This window comes from Montipora foliosa, chromosome 2, assembly GCF_036669935.1.
Source record: "Montipora foliosa isolate CH-2021 chromosome 2, ASM3666993v2, whole genome shotgun sequence".
NCBI lineage: Eukaryota > Metazoa > Cnidaria > Anthozoa > Scleractinia > Acroporidae > Montipora > Montipora foliosa.
This window is the reverse complement of record NC_090870.1, coordinates 21,399,287-21,419,286: the sequence shown is the minus strand read 5'-3', so window position 1 is coordinate 21,419,286 and position 20,000 is coordinate 21,399,287. Positions and strand designations below refer to the sequence as shown.

The 20,000-nt window shown below is 38.3% G+C and overlaps 1 protein-coding gene across 1 annotated transcript in view; it reads right to left on the bottom strand.

The window, feature by feature from the left end:
- Positions 1-20,000, bottom strand: part of LOC137992660 (putative insulin-like peptide receptor) — an 85,406-nt gene that overhangs the window by 48,802 nt on the left and 16,604 nt on the right. Inside the window, exons 3-4 of the mRNA XM_068838136.1 lie at positions 12,318-12,502; positions 1-4 (exon numbers count right to left, since the gene is read on the bottom strand). The exon at positions 1-4 is cut by the window's left edge and continues 165 nt beyond it. Coding sequence (XP_068694237.1) covers positions 1-4; positions 12,318-12,502 — 189 coding nt within the window. The remainder of the gene's footprint in view (positions 5-12,317; positions 12,503-20,000) is intronic.

Below are 20,000 nucleotides of genomic sequence, written 5' to 3'. Positions count from 1 at the left end.
CAATCTGAAATTAAAACAAAAACAACTGGGAAGCAAAACCAACTATATTATAAAGAAAAGATTTCCTGCACAATGGAAAATTTCATTTCCCATAGTAGAGTACATTGTAAAGTTATTTCATTAATCATTATAATCTATTAATTTTTTTTAATATTTTAAATTTTAGTTTTCACTTAGTTATCATTTAATTTTTTTCCCTCTCCCATGCAATATTGATACCCCACTGCTTTTTACAGTTTGGAGTTCAGTGACTCTCAACATTGTTTGGGGGAGTGGGGAGGCTTTTATGTGAATGATTATATTGGAAAAAAATCTTTGTGGTCAAGCAGAAAAAAAGCTGCAGCTTGAGCCCTTTTTTTTCCTTTCCTGGTGCTTTACCAAATAACCACTATTTTTCTTGGCAAGAAGTGCAGGATGAGATAAACAACAATAGAATCTTTAAATCGAGCCTGACCAACAATCAGACTCTAAAAATCATAGCGCCACTACGTTATTTACATTGTACCTAGCAGCTGTTAATGCTGCGCATGCGCTTGCGCATCGTGTCTGTTTCCACCAGCTCGCCTTTGATTACAGTTGGTGTATTATTGAACCTTTGGTAGCGGTTAACTCACGCTTCGAATTCCCTAAAACAAGTGTGGTTCCTAAGACATCTTCTCCATAACAAGGTGACGAAGCCATAATTTGAGATGATCGAATTGTGAACTTTCCAACATGGCCGCCTTGCCTCGAGCAGCCAAACAGTGGCAATTAACAAAGATCGAGACCATTACTTCGTACGAAAGTTGGCGGCAGAACTTGATCTATGTCCTCTCACTCCACAAGAACTTTGTTCCCTTCCTTGAAACAACTTGGCAGAAACAAACAGCCGCCAATCCACCTAGGGGCCTTACCTATGACAGCACTGCTGTTCCCAAAGCCCAGCGACTCACTGCCACCCAAAAGAATGCTTACCTAGACTTACTAATTGGCCAGATAGCCAACTTCTGTCCTGTAATCTAAAGGAATTTGTTAAACACTCAACCTCCCTCAACGACATACGGCAGAAAATCCGCCAGAATCATGGTTTCCAGTCTAAAGGTGGTCACTTTCTTGACTTGACTAGCATCAGCCAACAACCAGATGAGAGACCCGAAGACTTGTTACACCGTCTTTTGGCTTTGAGGATAACCTCAAGACCTCTCTCCTACCCTAGAGAACACAGCAGTTTTTCTTTGGTTCCAGTTGATACACCATGACTTACCCCTTTTAGTGAAACGAAAGTATGGTTCTCAAGTATGCAATAAGACCCTGGCTTCACTAAAACCAGAGATCTCTCAAGCTCTTGGATCTCTCCTAGATGAGTTACGTGGCATTGAAGATACCAAGGCCATGTGCATTGGCAGTACCACACCCAGGCGAAACTCCAGTAGTGATCAGGGCCAACCTTGACAATGCCCACGTGGAAATCTCATTAAGATCTTGTAAGAATCTTGTAAGATAGGGTTTAAGATGAAATTCTTACTAAGATCTTGTTTAAGATCTTAATACATTTTCTTAACACATTTTGATAGAAAAAATTATGTTTGTTGATATTTTCGACCTTGTAAGATCTTAAAAGATGTTAAGAAAATGTTGAGTTAATGATCAGAGTCAACAATCCATCAGTTTGATTTGTCTCTACTGTCCTCTTCTGGTAGTAATACTACAAGTCGGTGGACAGCTCGTTCAACAGTGACATAACCTCTCTCATCGTATTTAGTCACAGGTTCACCTGCCTTGGGATTCTTGTACTGAACTTCTACCTTACCAACTTTTCAGTCTTTCCGTGGGTAAATTTTTGACACTTTACCAAGTTTCCACTGTCCCCTGATATGGTTTCACGACATCTCTAACAATCAAATATGCGATCTTAAATAAAACTGTCTGTAGCTCTGAAAAGGTCAGAATGCTTTCATGAATGGCTGCGGTAATAGCTCTTATAACTGTTTTTACAAGAGCCTCCATAACTCCATTTTGCCAGGGAGCATCAGCTGTTGTGAATTCCCACTGGAAACCTTCTATGGTTCCCAATGCTTTTAATTCTTCCCAGTCTCATCCTTTGGTAACACTTTTCAGTTTTTCATTAGCTGCAACTAGCTGAGGTCCGTTATCGGAGTAAAGTTTGAATGGATAACCTCTTAAGGAAACGATTCTTCTCAACACCATTAAAAACTTTCCAGTGCTGTAATCCACTGCCAAATCTAGATACATGGCTTGTGTTCCTAAGCAGTTGAAGATAACTCCGTACGCTTTTCCTGTTGTTCGTTTCTTTACTTCATCTTTATTATTTTCCTTATTTTTATTTAATCAATTTGTCAACAAAGGCAGGTGACAACACAATAGAACATTAAGTCCCCTACAAGATGTATCACCCACCCAACCCAACCCAACCCAACCCACACAATGTACATAAAAACTAACTACACCAATCCCTCCCCGCTGGTAATTTCTAAAAATAATAATAATACATTGTAAAAAAATAAATTAATTAAATAAAATTCAACAAGAACATCTAACTAAATTATTAATCCTACGACATTTACAGCAGACAAGTTTGAAAGTATGCGCATCATCAGCACCAAATACAACACGTTATCTAGTGAAGTAGAATGTTTTCAACTTATTCTTAAAAACATTAACATTAGATACAGATTTTAGATCAGAAGGTAAGGCATTCCATAAATTTGATATTCTTACAAAAAACGAATCTTGAAGGGACCAGACAAGTCAACAGCTGTGCAATGTCAGGCTGGAGAAGGCTTGAGTCTCTCCTCTGGAAGTTCACCCATTACTTGCTCACTTAGTTTTTTATCAAGCTTTCTGTATATTATACAGTTGTGTTTGATCGATTTCATCATCTTAAGTAACTTTGTAATCCAGAATTTGGAGCGAATTTTACTGGCAGTTGTTGATACTCCGTAATGTCCCCTGTTATGGACATACACTGTATGCTGCGTAGAGACAGGAGAAGCAATGCTTGTAAGGTTATAATATAACTTCGCTTTTGTTGGAGCTTATTTCCATCCACCTGGTGGCACAACCTTCAACGACATATATTCCATCTTCACGTAGGCGAGGACAAAGATGTTTGTATTTTCGTGTCTTGAATTCTTCATCCATGTTCCTCTGAGCTTCTTTGATCCACAGCTCTTCAGCCTTGATGAGATCCTCTGCAGTGGGTTCCCTTGTCACATTAAATAATGTAGGTTTCGGATCTGTGTGATACATCGATAAAACTCGCGCTGTCACTCGTAGCAATCTCTTACTGTTGGAGTAATTGTTTATGTTAATTCTAGTTACTATATAGTCCTTCATAACTGCAGCCGCAATTCTTACGGTTTTCATCATGTCCGGTAATTGTTGTTCAGTGTGATTATGACTTAATAACCATTCACTCTCGGGTTGTTTAAGGAATGTGGGTCCATCCTTCCAACTACTACCAAAACCAAGCTCTCTCGGCTTCTTGCCTCTCGTTAACCAATCGGCAATGTTATACTCACTCTCGACCCAGTACCAATCTATAGGAACAGTGTCTTTCTAAATTTTCTTGGACAGAATCAGGCTACTTTTAAACAGGCCACTTTTTGAGTTCCCATCTTGCGTAAGCACATGCACCAAAGGCTTGGCTGGATCCATCGCTAAAGATAATCACTATTGGATCTCTGACTGTATCACATGGCTTCATGCATCTCTATCTGGGAGGGTAGAAGGATTTTTAATCCAAGGATATTCTGCCATCCATCGACCATCCTGACAATCATATTCAAGATTTTTTGTCGATCAGCTCAAGTTCTCTTTCTTCTTTAATGCTGTACTGTTTAATCCCAATGGGACATTTCCCACATTTACATCCTCCACAGCGGGGAATACAGTTGCTTCCAAGATTTTGGATGTTGTAGAAATCCTGCATGTTTGCTTTCATAACATGAAGGACTTTTACATCACTGAGATTAGGTTTCACACTGGTTTCCTTGATTAATGGGTGTGTTCCTCCTACATGTATGCATCGGTCAAAGCGATTCTTCAGAAGCAACAAATGTTCTGAGTTTTCTATCTCTGATGGTGAAATCGAGCGTATTCATATAGCCTATGAGGACATTGATTGCTCCAGTAGGGCGCACAATTTCTTCCTTTGAAACGTTTTTGAACAATTGAACTATGCCATCAATAATTATGCTTCGAATGTCTGAAGTGATCTTGTCGATACCATAAATATCAAACTCGACAATTTGGCCTTGTTTATCAATGTAATTGGCCTTGTTTCGATAATATAAATTGTGTTTGCTTTCTAAGAGTCCCCATGCTTCTACCAGCTGAGAATAATTTCGATAATCTCTCTGTTTCTCTTGTCAGCGATAGATTTGAGAAGCTTATTCCTTTTTCTTGTGAATCTCCCTTTAGCAGATCTTCCGATGAGTTTTGCTTCTTCTGCGGCCAACATCTTTTGTCCACAGAGGTTTTGCTATTTGCTAAACATTTAGAATGCTTCGTTGTTTACGGTCCTTTAAAACCATCGGTTTCAAACACAGGCTTATCACAGTTCCATTTTATTCAGTAGCGTACGTGAGGAGGAATACGTTAGAAATCTGAGAAATGTGGATGTCATCATACGTAATAATTACAAAGCAGAAACAAGGTCTTAAATATCAAATGCATAGCTACCCGGTGGCTTCTCGATCTGCTTCCACTTACAACGAAAATGTTCACAATCTAACGAGCTACTGTGACAAACCATTATAAGTTTTGAATCTTCATATTACAGTGATTAAATCATTAGCGTTGGTCTCGAAAGATGAAGCATTTATTAAAATACAAATCGCAATTGAAAGACTGAATTACTTGTAAAACTATTTACAATAAACTTTAGCAGGATAAGCTTTACTCGAACGACACAAAAAGATCTAGCAAACATCTCACATAATTTTGTGTTGTCCTCGCTTCAAACGCCAGTTTACACATATTTTTTAACGTAAACTCACATTTCAATTTAAATCCGACTTAACTTTATTATTAAACAGCACTCCATTCTCAGTTGAAGTCTCTTAAATAAGGAAAAACAACGTCTGGAACGCAAAACTATCCTATGCTCCTTGCAAGTTCTGTAGTTCATCACCACACTTTTGACTGGCCATCTACACTTCATTTGTGATCCTTTGTATTGAACCAGTATCGGTCATAAAGATAAGGTAATGTGCAAGTCTTTCAAATGATTCATCATCTTTACATTCATTGTGTGTCGTTCTTTTGCAAACCGGCGATGAATATTGACGATGCCACAGAATTTCAAGGGATCTTCGGGGTGAGGAGGTGCACGCGCAACATGAGACTCCATTGTTTGTGGGATGCCGTCTATGACAAAATATAACAGCAAATAAGATGCCGGGTATACTGGTATACATTAAAATATGTCCACAGCTTTTAGTCTTGGTTTAAGGTAAAGATATTTTTGTCTCGCGTGTAGTAATCATCCTGTAAATACACTTGACAAGAATTTCCGCAGCATGATAATACAAAAGGTTAAACAAATGGCTCTCTCAAAATGTCCTTTTTGGTTATTGCTACCTATTAGACTACGGCTTAATGCATAGAGCGGTTTTCAATTGAGTGTCGAAAGTAATTAGATAATTACTTTGGTTTATAATTACTTCACTCAGTGATTGGTTCAAAGTTCTCGCGTCATTTTTTCAACCAATCAGAAATGAAACCAAAACCAATCGTGGCTCGCGCGTGCACATTTTCCCGCGCTTTGTGTCGGCTACGTGTAATTACTTCGAGTTTTGATTGGTTTGCTGGATTGTCTCCGTCCTTTTTGATTGGCCAAAGTAATTACTTTGGTTTTGGTTTTACGACACTCAATTGAAAATCGCTCTATACTATGTTATGAATGAGATAATTTATTGATCTAAATGTATTGGGTAAAGGTTGCCATATACCGGTTGCTGTAAAAAAGTCTGCTTTTCACACACACATTGATCAACTTACTGGATTAACTCTGTGGCATGATATAAATCCCGATCATGCTTTTATTATTTGTCCTTTATCTTTCTGAATTCAACTAAATTTTGCATGCAACCATTAAGTATTCTTACATGTACGTACCATTATGAAAGAGTTGACCTTTCACTGTTTATACAAACATCTCACCCCACTTGTGTATAAATTTATAAAAACTTTTTAAGTATCAAAGAACAATACTTAGTAGCAGTCAGATTCCTCTTAATCAGTTTAATTTTAATAATTGATATTAATGTATAGGATTTGATTTTCTTTCTGTAGAGAGTGAGACAGTGAGACTGGCAGAAAATACAATCCAAACATCTAATAATTTTATTAGATAATAGATAATAAAATAAATCATTGCTTTCATGTCTGTGTTCTGTGTGGTAAGAATATATTATAATAAAAAAGAAGAACAAAAGTAAGTCACAGTGTTAGTTCAGTTGACTACATATATCTAAAAGTTTTATTTTGCTTTATTTTTCTTTTCTTCTTTTGGCAGGAGTTAAAGAAAAATTTGGCAAAGATTACTTTATGAAGAAATGGTGATGATCTGTCAGTCATTGAATCAAGTGCCTAGATTCCAAACGAAAAGTAGCAAAAAGTAGAAGTGATTACTTAAAGGCATACTGATTTGTTATTAGTGTTTAAAGCATGATCTTTGGGGGAGTACCACTATGAAATAAATATTGAATTTCTGATATTTTCAGTACTTTTTGGTTTACAAGCAACAGATAATTTTTATTATATCCAACTGACATTTTGATTTGTACAATGTAGGTACTTTTGTCTCAGAGAAATACTGGCAAATATGTCTCAAGGTTGTTTCTACTAGCTTTATTAAGACCACATGTGTTACATGTATCATAGGACTCATTAAAGCCAAATTCATTGTCTCTTACCGCACACATTGATAAATTGGGCAGGATAACCTAACTTCAGAGTACATGTAAGTTGTAATTTGAATAATCCTGCCCCATTCTGTGATAAATGATGGAAGAGAGAATCCAAAAAAACACCTCTTTAAGTTTTCAACATCTGGAAGATGATACTTCGAATTTTGCTGTAACAATTAATGATGCAAATAGGAGACAAGTTTCATCCCACTCTCTTGAACATCTTCTTGAAAGTCTTGTTTCAAACTTTAAAAAGTGGATAAGTATTTTCTGTTGACATCATCAAAGATGATTAACACTTGTATAGCATAAATGATAATAAGACATGATAATAAAGTGGTCACAAAGAGAATTTTTCAATTTTGATTATGTTGGTTTAACAAAGCCCCAATCTTCACTTAAGAGACTAAGTGTCAACAAGCTTGTAAAGACAGGTTTTAGGTACATTATCTTTCCAAATCAGACTGAAATCAAACTCCTGCAAATAAAAGGAGAATTAAAATTTAAGTGTAGAAGATTACCAAGAATTTTGACTAAGATCTTGTTTGAGTGAGGTACATGTACGAATCTTACAAGATCTTTTAAGATTTTAGTACGAATATCTCCCAAGGTTTAGACAAGAATCTAATAAGGTCTATGCAAGAACCTTGCAAGAATCTTGTAAGAATCTTCAAAGATCTTAATAAGAACCTTTCAAGATCTCAGAAAGAACCTTAAAAGATATTGTAAGAATCTTGTAAGATTTGTATAAAATCGTGTGAGCTGACAAGATCTTGCAAGATTCTTACAAGAATCTTGTAAGATAATGCCCATAAATTGTATGATCTTTAGGAAGATTCTTACAAGAACCTTACAAGAATCTTGTAAGATCCTTGGTACAAGCTTCTTACAAGATCTTGTAAGGTTCTTGTAAGAATCTTACTTAAGAGGTAAGATAAGATTTTAATAAGAACTTGACAAGAATCTTACTAAGATTTCCACCTCGGCGCCCCTTCTTGTCCTGCATCCTCTGCAAAACTGCCGGATACCCACATACCTCTCATAAACTGATGGATTGTAATTACCTGACCATGACCGTCGACTGTGGGCTCAGTCACACATGGTGATGAATGACCCTGAAGACCGCAGTGTTGATGAGTGCCAGTGACTTTGTAGTCCCACCAGCCCAGGTTGAAGAGCCGGCAGCCCTTCACGTCATTATAGTCCAATCACCTGTTCTTCACACCTTCTATCATGAACACCCTGTGTAGCTGACCCTGGACACTGGTGCAACGTCCAACATGGTTCACGTCTCCTCTGCCAAGTTGTATGATTTCCTTATCACCCCCCGCCTCCCAAATGGCTCGTCAGGCTGATGCAGTTCCCCCAATGGATGTCATTGGCAAAGTCCACTGCTCCCTAACCCACGGACAGTGGAACTTTGAATTACATGCCCTTGTCGTTCGTAAGCTAGACACTGATATCCTAGCTGGTAACCCCTTCATGGTCCGCAACCTGCCAAACGTCAGATTGCAATACATGTATGTGACACTGAGATTCTCAAATACAGCTCACCCTCCAGACACACATGTCAACCTAATGTACAGCCTGTGCAATCCCAACCGCACCATTGTTCTACCAGGGGAGTATGTTCAGTTCAGTACCCCTTCTGACTCTGACTCCGACACCTTGTGGGCCCTTGAGCCCCTGCTAGACGGCCCTTCTAACACGCCACATAAACCAGAAGATGCATGGCCTCCACCACAGTAAATTCTCTCCGTTGATCACACCGTTCGCGTCTCCAACACGCCCAACTCGCCCATCCTTCTGAAGAGTGGTGAGCAGCTCTGGCAGGTTCGACACATTATACCTGGTGAAGCCTCCACCTCCCCTGCACCTACCACCACATGTTGTACTGCCTCTCCTTCTCCAGCAACCTGCAAGCCCTGTTCACCCTGTGTGATCCTTGACCATGATGGGTGCCTAGATCAGGACACCTGTGACAAATTCATAGCTGTCAACCTGGAGTTCGATGATGTCTTCAACCCCTCCATCTCCAAATACAATGGTGCAAGCTGCAAAATCGATGCTGTTGTCAACATTGGCCCTACTCTTCCTCCTCAGTGCAAAGGCAGGATCCCACAGTACAACAGGAACACCCTTGAGGAATTACAAGACAAGTTTGACGAGCTTGAAGCTGCCGGTGTCTTTGCAAAACCTAAATGTCTATGTAGAGTATCTAAGAAGCCGAACAGTGGAAGCAGGCTTGTAACATCCTTAGGGAGAAGTTGCCCAGTACAGTGAGCCCGTTGCCTTGACAAGCCCTCTCCATTAGACTCCGATGATGACGCAGACCCTGTTATTCTACCACCAAGACACTCCAGTGTCCCTGAGCCTTCTCAAGTGGTTACTTGGCCCCCAGCCTATGAAGAAACCAAGGTTTCACCACCTGTGCATGACGTTATGCCTGTCTCAGAACTTCCACCTGTACCTGCAGCCATTGTCCCACCGCCCTGCACTCCAGCCTCTTCTCCAGACTGCTTGGTTCTTTCTGGTGCACCACCTGAATCTATCTGCTGCTGTCCTTCCTCCCAGGAGGTCTGACCACCAACAATATGCCCCATTTTGGCACAATCAGGACTGGGACCACACCTTAGTGGTTTCCTGTTAGCACTGCTCTGTATGCCACCACTTTACGGTTGTACTTCTATTTTACTCGTAACATTTCGAAGGACCAACCTAAGGGACCAGAGACTGCACCCGTTGTGCATATGACGTTTGCTTTTCACTTTTGTTGTTCTAGTTCAGGCACTGTATGTTTCTATATTTAGTCATTTATTTTTGCATGCACATTCAGCTTAGATATGTGCTTGGATGCTAGGCCATAGAGAGAGAGCTAGGAGGCAACCACGCCACTAAGTTATTTACATTGTACCCAGCAGTTGTTAATGCTGTGCATGCGCTTGCGCTTCGTGTCTGTTTCCACGTGCTTGCCTTTGATTACAGTTGGTGTATTATTAAATCTTTGAGTAAACGCAGTGTTTAACTTTTATTGGCGTAGAGGAAAAAGTGCTGCCAGAAAAGGTTGTAGGCTAACCTCAAAATCCTTGTTCCTAACATTCTGAGCAACAGACACCATCATGGTGTTGTGGTCTTCCCTGTTTGGCTTATGCAGGATGCAACAAAAACCAAGGGCTAGTGGAACAATGTTTCAGGCTGGCACTTTCTTATTGTGGGTTGCCCAACAGGCAAGCATCAATATTGAATTGTCTGTTGCTTTTTTCTAATGCAAACTTCAGACAAAACTGTAAGTGTTTTTTAGCAGACAGTTTGAGAGAAAGTGAAAGAATGCAAATCTTTTCTTTCTAAGGGCCCGAATCCATCCTTTTAAATCATATTTTCACCTGGCGGTAGCCAATACGGCAATGACTGGGTTTTGACTGACCAACTAGCCTCCAACTTCCAGTTCTTCTCTCAGCCAAATCTTTAAGAAGATTAATGACGGTTTATAAAAGGAATACAATGGTGCCAAAATGCTCTGAGAAGAGCCACATTTAAAGTCCACAATTTGTGCCCATTCATTACACAGAAACATTGTTCGACTTTTTCTGGCTTAGAAGCACACAGGTATACCAATACTACCACTGAACAACCAAACGATTAGGCTTGCATTCTCCTTCGTCGAGTGCAATTACTTGTTATTGTACAGTCCTATCCAGTAGTGCAAGCATCAGATTACTGTTTAATCATGTATTGTGTTTGCTTTTAAAAAAATATACATGGAGTGCACCTGGAAAGTTTGCTAGACATGCTTACTATATGTACAATTTTGTATATGCCCAACTCAAACTACAAAACAAACATCCTCCCAAAAACACTTCATTTGACTCCAAAACAATGAAATCCAAGAGAAATTGGCACAAAATTCAACAAAACTAATGGTCACATGCTAGGCTACCATCAATTCGAGGACAGAACATAACTTAAGCCACCGTTGAAGCATCAAGATGCTCACTTCCTTCACCAATGGCAAGTTAAGAGAGAGAAGCTCAAGAAAGAAGCGACAAGGTTGACCACCCTCGGCTTGTCTTAAGTGATGCAAACCGACAAATTTGTCACTACATTTTGTCTCAAAGCTGTTGCAGAGACGCGATATCAATCTTGCACAGATCAAATCTCTACTGTCAACTATCCAGACACTTGCAAAAATGGAACCTTGTGCTGGAAATCTGCCTCCAGTGATGACTTTCAACACAATCTCAAGTCATAAAAGTAACGTATAAGATGTAAGGATTGTGAAAGACTTTTAAACGACATGGAATTTCAGACTGACTAAGCCTCTCTATGGTTACCTGCGAATGTTTGCGAATGGCATTTTCATTGGGCGTTTTCCCTAACATAGTACCGGTAGGTTTTTCGCGTAAGACGAATTGTTTTGTGGTAACGCTACTAGCGAGTTCAAGCAATCATGACGTAAAAGAAACGCCACGATGGGAACAATAAAATAAAGGCAATGGGTTCAAGAAACAAAACATAAACTCTCATTGTGCAGCACACTTTTTGCCAGTTTTCTATCCTTGTCATTGCACGATTATGGTTGTTAAACTTAATCATAAGATCGCTGATAAAAGTCCTTGCTTTCTCTATAATTTTGTGCATTTAAAGTTCTACTTTATAGATCAACTTTATGGGAAATAAACAATGAATGAACTTACATTGCAGAATCATATTTTCTTCTGGTGGGGCAAGAGAACCTAGGGGTCTGGGTATTAATTGCTTCGGTCAGCCATCTTGATTTTCTTGTTCGCACACCGTGCATGCCAATACAAATTGACTGTTCATTGTCTGAGAGATGATAGCGAACTCATTGACAATGTTGCATGTCTATCGAAAGTAGCCAGAGCTTCTTTCCGAAACACTAGATGGTCTGCATCTTCAACACTTGGATGAATTACTTTGCACAAGGTTAAGTCCTTACACATTTACTGCCTCACAGGATGAACTGCAGTAATAAAACTGTATCATTATTCAAGCAAGATATAAAAGTAAAATTTATCCGTGCCCTGGTCTCCCAGTTAGAGAACCTATAACCTGAGAGTCAAGTTCTTACAGCAATTGCAGTATTTGACCCTGTGAACAATAATAATTATTATTTGAGGCAGCATTCCGTCTGTCATGGCGAGAAGGAAACTGAAGCTCTTGCAACACATTTTGAAATTGATCAGATCAGGATTTCAAGTGAATGGATCCAGTTCCGAGAAGATATAGATACAACCTTTAGAGAATCACCATTCGAGAAACAGTTTACAGCACTGAACATAAAACGGTTGTAAGTCACCTAGTAAACAGTAATACCCACTAAATATCAAATACAATATCAAGAAAAAATTAACATCTGGAATGAAATCTTTATACTAAAAGTACCTCAAACATGTGGGATGGGCAGTTTAGAACACATTCACCATCTGAAGTTTGACGAAAATTACGGCAAGCATAGCAGTGATGGGGAGAGTTTTCAATAGAACAACCTCCAAGACATTCCTTGTGACAGCATTGATGTGGAGACCCTCTCAAACAACCGTTATCACCACATTCCACATGATCGCACACTACAAAATTATAAAATAAGTAAGACGTCAAGGCTGTCCTAAAAAACTTAGAAATACTTTATCAGATTTCATAATGTACCAGAACAATACAGAGTTGATCTTAATGCAAATAAACTCACTAAACAAGAAGGGAAATTTTGGAACGGTCTTGCATTATATTTGGTCCAATTGTCAGTGTACAAGTACAGTAGCTGCTAACACAGTACCACTCAAAAGTCTTGACCCCCTCTCTTAAGTCTTGAGTGTCAAATTGATTCACAACACTTGATGCCTGCAAGTTTTGAGGCTTGAGACTCGGTCATGTAGATTTGAGGATAACATCACTCTCCATTAGAAAACATAAATAAATCATCTGTAAACACAAGAATTCTCTTAACTACTTCCTATAGAACAGCCCTTGATGTTTGTTTACCCATTGACTCCTGGGAATGAGAATTACTTGTAACAAGTTTTACTGGCTAACACCAGAATTTTATCTGTCAACCCTCCAGGCATCCTAGGGCACCTGAGGAGTCAATGCTTTTCCTGGCAAGTGCTTTGGTTACAACTTTTCCAGGAAGGAGCTGGATATGCAAAAATGTCAGCAGTTTGAAAAACACTACGTAACTTTTTTTGGGTAAAACATGTGAAATTGAAATTGGAATTGACATTTCCATTTGCTCCGCGGGGGATGTGCTTTGAAATAAGTTCAGGCCATCTTTTCAACAGACGAATTGATAGATTTAAGGACCTGTTTGCAGCAAAAAGGTAAAGAGGCTTCAGAGACAGTAAAATTAGAGAGATGGCCTGTTTTGTTAGGAAAAGTGTAATAAAGTTGTTGTTAGGGTGAAAAATTACATTTTTTTTAAATTTTTCTACCATATAGTGAGGTGCAATGGAAACTATGTGTTATAGCCACTGGTGGGTATTTCTTGCAGAAAGTATATGCAAATAAGAGCTGCAAAGGACAGTCACAACAGCAGTAAAAAGAATCTTTTATAGTCTCAACTTTACCTTATTGAAATACACCTTATTCCAAAATGGCCGCCATTTAGATATTCTTTTGTTTTTATTCAAATTAGACCTTGATGCCTCGTTCAAGGCAAAATATTCTTTTCAATTTTCAGCTCAAGAACAAGGCATCACGGGCTAATTTGAATAAAAACAAAAGAATATTTAAATGACGGTCATTTTGGAATAAGGTCTATAAGCTTTGTTTTAATCATTCAACAGAAAAAGCACCTCTAATAAATGTCAAATTTTGAAATAATTGTTTCCTTGAATATTTAACACCCAGCGACTGATTTCTTAATGTTTGTTTCTTCATGGAATTAAAAACTTTGTTTGTGTTTGTTAAGTGCCTCAGTCACTGCAATATATAAAGAGGCTTCACTGAACATTACTGCAGGTTGCCGTCTAACAATTTTGTTAGCAGTTGCAATGTAATTAAGAGTATCAGTGATATGAACCCACCAGCCTCGAATCACTACTGCTTATTCAGATGGCATATGGACTTGGGGAGTATCGACTGTAACGACGCCAAACTTACAGTATACAGTACTGTCTACTATTTCACCACTTTACTACTTTTCGGCAAAATTCACATGTATAACGAAATTTCGGGCGAAAGGAATTTTTGTGCGAACTTCATTGAAGTTTTGAGATGCCCGATGTTTCAGTAAAAGCAAAAATTCATGTAACTTTTGCAACGGCCACGCGAATTTTCAAGCGAAATTTTGAGTGTTTATTGAAAATTCGCAAGAGCATTTGCCTTTTACATTTAAGTTAACGTTTGAAAAAGGCCCGTCGAAGCTTTCATAAGTGATCACCCCGGGAATTTGCAAGCGCCGATTCTCATAAGCAACCAAAATTATAAACAATAGAGGGTGGTCGCTTATGAGAGCTTTCGGTGAAAGTCTCTGGGATTTGAAAATTATTATTGATGGTAGAAAAGATAACGTTCGGGAATGCACCTATTAAAAACTGCAAACTTTTTTCTTTATTTACAGGATTGGTCGCTTATGAGAGCTTTCAAAGAGTTGAAGTGACATTTTTAACGGGGTTTTACTTTGGTAGTTATAACTTGACCTGGTCGCTTACTGAGAGCTTCAACTGTAGTTGTTGAATAATTTTTAGTCATGGTTATTACGTTCACCAATATTCAGTTTAATCAACTAAAGCTATGATCCCCCAGTTGTGAACGTAGTTGCGTGTAGCTTTACTTGATTTCATATCCGCAGTTCATATATGATCCATTTCATATATATATATCATTTCATCGTTAATATTCAATTTCTCGTGACTTTTTTTCTGCAATTTTTTCAGCTGTTGCGTCGCCAGTTCAAGGGTGGTGTGGCCGTGGCTAAAAACTTTGACATGCTCGTTATTTTATTACCTGCCTACAATATCTCAATTAGTTGACTAAGGGAGGCTTCCTACAATAAATTTAGCCTATACCATTAGACTTTAGACAGCCACAGTTCTTATATGCAAGCACCTACAGCTTTGAAACTTTAACCACGTACTAGAGGAAGTTTAAAGTTTGTAAAAATGTACTTGATATGGCATTCTAGGTTACCATGGCAATGAAACAGTGACGTCATGGTTTTTTATTAGCAGCAATTTTATGCTTTATTCGATCTAAACTTTTGAAATGACACGCACGGTACTAATCCTGAGGTGTTTGTCTAACGTTTGACGAAGTTTGAAGAAAATCTTAAAAGCCAATTTTAAGTTATTCGAGAGAGAAGTTTTTATGCCTAAAATACTCAATTTGCCATTACTCTTACAATAACTTTCAAAAGAAGCGCTGTTTTTAATATATAGAAGAATCTTTTAGAATCTTATAGAAGAGTCTTTTAGAGGTATCAAGCTAGCTCTCCTTGAAATTTCATGATATAAACTGCTTTTGATGTCCGTTGACAAACTTCAACAGAAAGCATTATATTTTGCGGAATTTCATCAAACTTCGTTCCCAGAACGTCTGGCGGTCTAGCTGAAAAACTGGTCAATTATTTTTTTTTAAAATCCCGTATTCTGTAATTAAGCATATTTCCAAATAACTTGCCAAGCGCCGACAGAATTGAAGCTTTTTAAGACACTGAAAAAAAAATCCAAAGTTTGGTATATTCTTTGAATCTCCGCTCACGTTTCTAAACTCTCTTTGTTTACACCACTCGAGCTGGCTCTTCCACATTCCAGCATGCAAAATTGGTTCCACTAATGAGTCCCAAGTATCACTTTGGTCACGCTCGCGTGGTAACGCGTCATGTTGGAAAACAGAGAAAGAAGGGTTCTGGTTTTGGCTCAAACAGAGCAAAAATCATGGAGCGTAAGTAGAAAAGTTATTTAAAATGGAGAATTTATTCAGGATATTGCACAATTGTTTTTTTTTTTTTATTTTCGATGTTTGTTTATGATAATACTTGACTGCTAAAGCAATTATTTTTTTTTTTTGGCGTTCTATGACGTCTTTTCATTACTTTACTACTATAGTTCAACAGCCCTTTGCTTTCCCTTAACCTCACAAGGCCTATGGACTCCTTCTTCAAATGACCTACATGTATGTCAATTATAATAAAGTTATTGCAGGGCTCGAAATTAACATTTTTAGTAAGGCACCAATTGGCGACTGATCCAAAAATTTTGGTCGCCAGATCTTAACTTTTAGTCGCCATTTTTTTCACTGATATTTTTTTCTTCATTTTTCTGATGATCATGTACACATGCAATCTTCTTCATAGTCCTAAGTTTAGGTACACGTAAGCTTCTAAGACTGAGATACTAAAACTTTAAAGGAAGCAAGGGCTCGTAAAACATATCATTACGCATTACGAGGTAAATAATCAATGTGAAAGCAGCTTTAGTCACGTTTCCTGTGCTTCCTCCGCTTTTGTTAAGTTTCCATGTAAAATCGAGTCTATAGCTTACATAAATAGACGAACCTGAACATAAACAATCTCCAGTTTTCCATATTTTCAGCGCTAAAAAGCCAAGGCTTCATTGTGAACTTCACGCTTCAATGATTGCATGTGTTGTTTAGTGCGCCCGCAATACCAGCTGCTGAATCAAACATGGCACTCGATTATGAAACATGGAGATCACGGGCACCCAACGAGAATATAGTTCAAAACCACTTAAACATAGCATTGTTAAACGTATTTTGGTATTTTAACGGTAGATATTGGCATATTTTTATCCCCTAAAATTTTTTCATCTGTTCGGATTTCCTAGCTGAAAGTGTAGTGATCCGAAAAATATAGGGATCAAAACTTACCTTTTCAAAATTTCAGCCAGAAAAAAGGCTCCCGAAAATCCTAGGACAGGCAGGGAAGCCAGAAATTTTAGAACAAATGTTCCGAAAATTCTAGATCTCAAATCGTCTTCCGAACAGATATTTTCCGAAAATTGACGTTGGGTGCCCCTGATGGAGATCGAAGAGCCAGAAGAGTCGTAGGTTTGTTTTGTTATTTCTGTGCGCATAAATCGTGCATTTTATCCAAAACTATGGTTGATTTGCCTTTGACGTTAAAAGGATGAAGGAAAAAGGTGAAGGTTAGTCGCCCACTGGCAACTAGCTCTAAAAATCTAGTCGCCAACGCTTGATTTTTGGTCGCATTGGCGACCAGTGAGTCGCAATGTCGAGCCCTGTATTGCTTATCACTTTTCACTTGTTTAGCCTGAAAATTGTTGCGTTTGAAAGCCTCAGCCTTTCTCTTTCTCCTCGGAAAACCATTTTTCTCTTCCAACACGACGCTTTACCATGCGAGCGTGACCAAAGTGATACTTGAATGCTGGAATGTGGAAGAGCCAGATCAAGTGGTGTAAACAAAGAGAGTGTAGAAACATGAGCGGAGATTCAAAGAATATACCGAACTTTGGAATTTTTCTTCAGTGTCTCAAAAAGCTTCAATTCTGTCGGCGCTTGGCAAGTTATTTGGAAACTAGGTCTACCCTCCGTGAGGGTACACTGGGTTGCCTGTGGTACGTGAACCGTTCCAGACAATTTTTTCAAGTTGGGAGGTCATTACAACCATGTAAGGGGTCACCCAGAAGTCATACCAGCAGAGGCCCTTTGGCTCACAGGTTCTCACACGTTCGTACGACGAAACAGATCTGTCCTTGCGTAATATGTAGCTCTAACAGTGCACAATATTGTTTTGGTATTGTCTATCATTATAGTTAAGTGTCATGGCAGAAGCCTTGGGTAAATAGCCTGAGAAGACATGTGGTTACTAGCAAAGTACTGAACCCAGAAAGATTGAAGAAAATAAATGGGAAGTAGGAAACATTGGCTTCTGGGCTGACATGTTGATAAACTTCTTTTCACCACAAGTTTACGCGTGCCCTCTGAGCATCTGACATATACCCCTTCATAAAACAAAAGCATTGGACCGAAAATACTATTAACGTTAACAAATGCAAATTCAGCAAGGTACAGATTTTGTTAGCTTGCTTTATGCAAAAACAAATATTGATGCAAAAGTAAATAAATATTGATACACAGTTTTTAGAAAGAGCAGAAGGAAGTTTCCAGGACAGTCGCTCGAGAATAACATATTAATTTTACAACATGAAAACAACATCAATTTTGAACCGTGAATATAGAATATAAACAGTTCCGATCAGCGACAAACATTTTGGGAGATTTTTGCTACGTTCAATTTTGTTATTGTACATTTTGGCTGCACAAGTAAATCGCAAATCGAAAGTGACATCGCCGGAATTCAGCGGGCGCCATGATTTAAGTTACCGCGGCATGTTTACTTGCCAAACAGTGAAGCATCTGTGTCAAGTGATGGCAAGATACCCGGTTTTAGTAAGTTTCTTTTTCTGTCAAGTGTTATAAAATTTGACAATAAATGAGCGAATTCAAAACAAAGATCACAATCGCCCACCATTGTTTCTGAGACGAGGTTATTTATCACCAGGTAATTCCATCATTTTGGAAATAGCAGCGACTTTATTATTCACCGGCGTCACAATTTTTTGCTGATTTTGGGGCTCATTTTGTTGAAACTCACGCTTGCTTCCAACAGACCTGTTTATTTTCATGAAACTTTTCCTGCTTACACAAAAATACTAAAAATATCCTCCCGTATCACGTTTCAACCTTAAGCGCGAAAATTCAATACACAACATGATATTATAATTCACAAAGGCAGAAAATATCACAGAATCCTTTTCCAGCGAAACATTTTATTGAAACAAACAACATAAGATGCACTAAAACGCCATACACGTTGCAAATGACTTTCCATTGCTGGTTAACGAGAATAACAAACTCACGAGGTAGAATGTAAATTTATATTTAATTAAGTTAGCACAACAGAAAAACGCTAACCTCATTTTGACACTAAAATGCTTTACTATTGCCATAAAAACTATCCAGTTAAGCTCGCATATTATAAAACATGATGAATTCATAAAGGCCACCTTTTCCAGAGAACAATTTTTTGAAACAAACAACATATTTGCTCTTAGAAGCGAAAACCTCTTCCTATTTCATTGTGTGCGTGAAGAAAAGTAACTCAATCGTGTCAAATTACCACGTACTTCAGGTTCAAACCCTTTCCTGAAGAACATTTTCCTTGAATAACAAGAACATGCTTTACTATTGCCATAAAAACTATCCAGCACACATAAAACATGATGAATTCATAAAGGTCACCTTTTCCAGGGAACAATTTTTTGAAACAAACAACATATTTGCTATTAGAGGCAAAAACCCCTTCCTATTTCATTACGTGCGTGAAGAGAAAAAATTCAATCATGTCAAATCTGCGCAATATTACAACAAACTAAAATTTCAGGATCAAACCGTTTCCATGAAAAACCTTTTCCTTGAAGAATGAAGCACAAAATAGACGACAAGCTTTCTTTCAAATAGTTCTTGGCTGTCACATTTCCAATTTTTTTTTACCTGAAGACTGTGCAGAGTTGATCAAAGATCCACTTAAGGTGTTCGATTCGTTCTCTGTCTTTGTTGAACCCATAAGTTACCAGAAAATTTTCCATTTGGTTTCAGTGTTCTACATAACAGCACACTTGGTAAATATTATTTTTAGAAATGCAGCTCACTTTGATTTCTGCTCGACGGGCGACAGATTGTTGTCAAAGTCCATTACTCGTCGCTTTTGAGATTCCAGGGGTTGGTTTTCACCGCCTGCCTAGTTTATCCAACTGACTTTCCATTATTGAGCTCCATAAGGGTATATTTTGTTTAAGGATCCACTAAAACGCCATTTGCGTTACATGAATTTCAACGCCATTGCAGGCTACAACAGGTTAATGATTCTGCTGTGTCCACCAGAGAAATCTACACAGTTCCACTACCCTCTCGATCCTAAGAAAATACGCTCAGAAGGCTCTATGCACAAAGACACCACTTACCAGGGGAGTGACAGGCAAGACTTTTACCGACACGGAAAAAAACACTAAAAAAAAGAAAACGGAAATCTACCCATTTTCCGACTGGGATTGCCATACGGCAACCCAGTAATAAGCTTAATTACAGAAT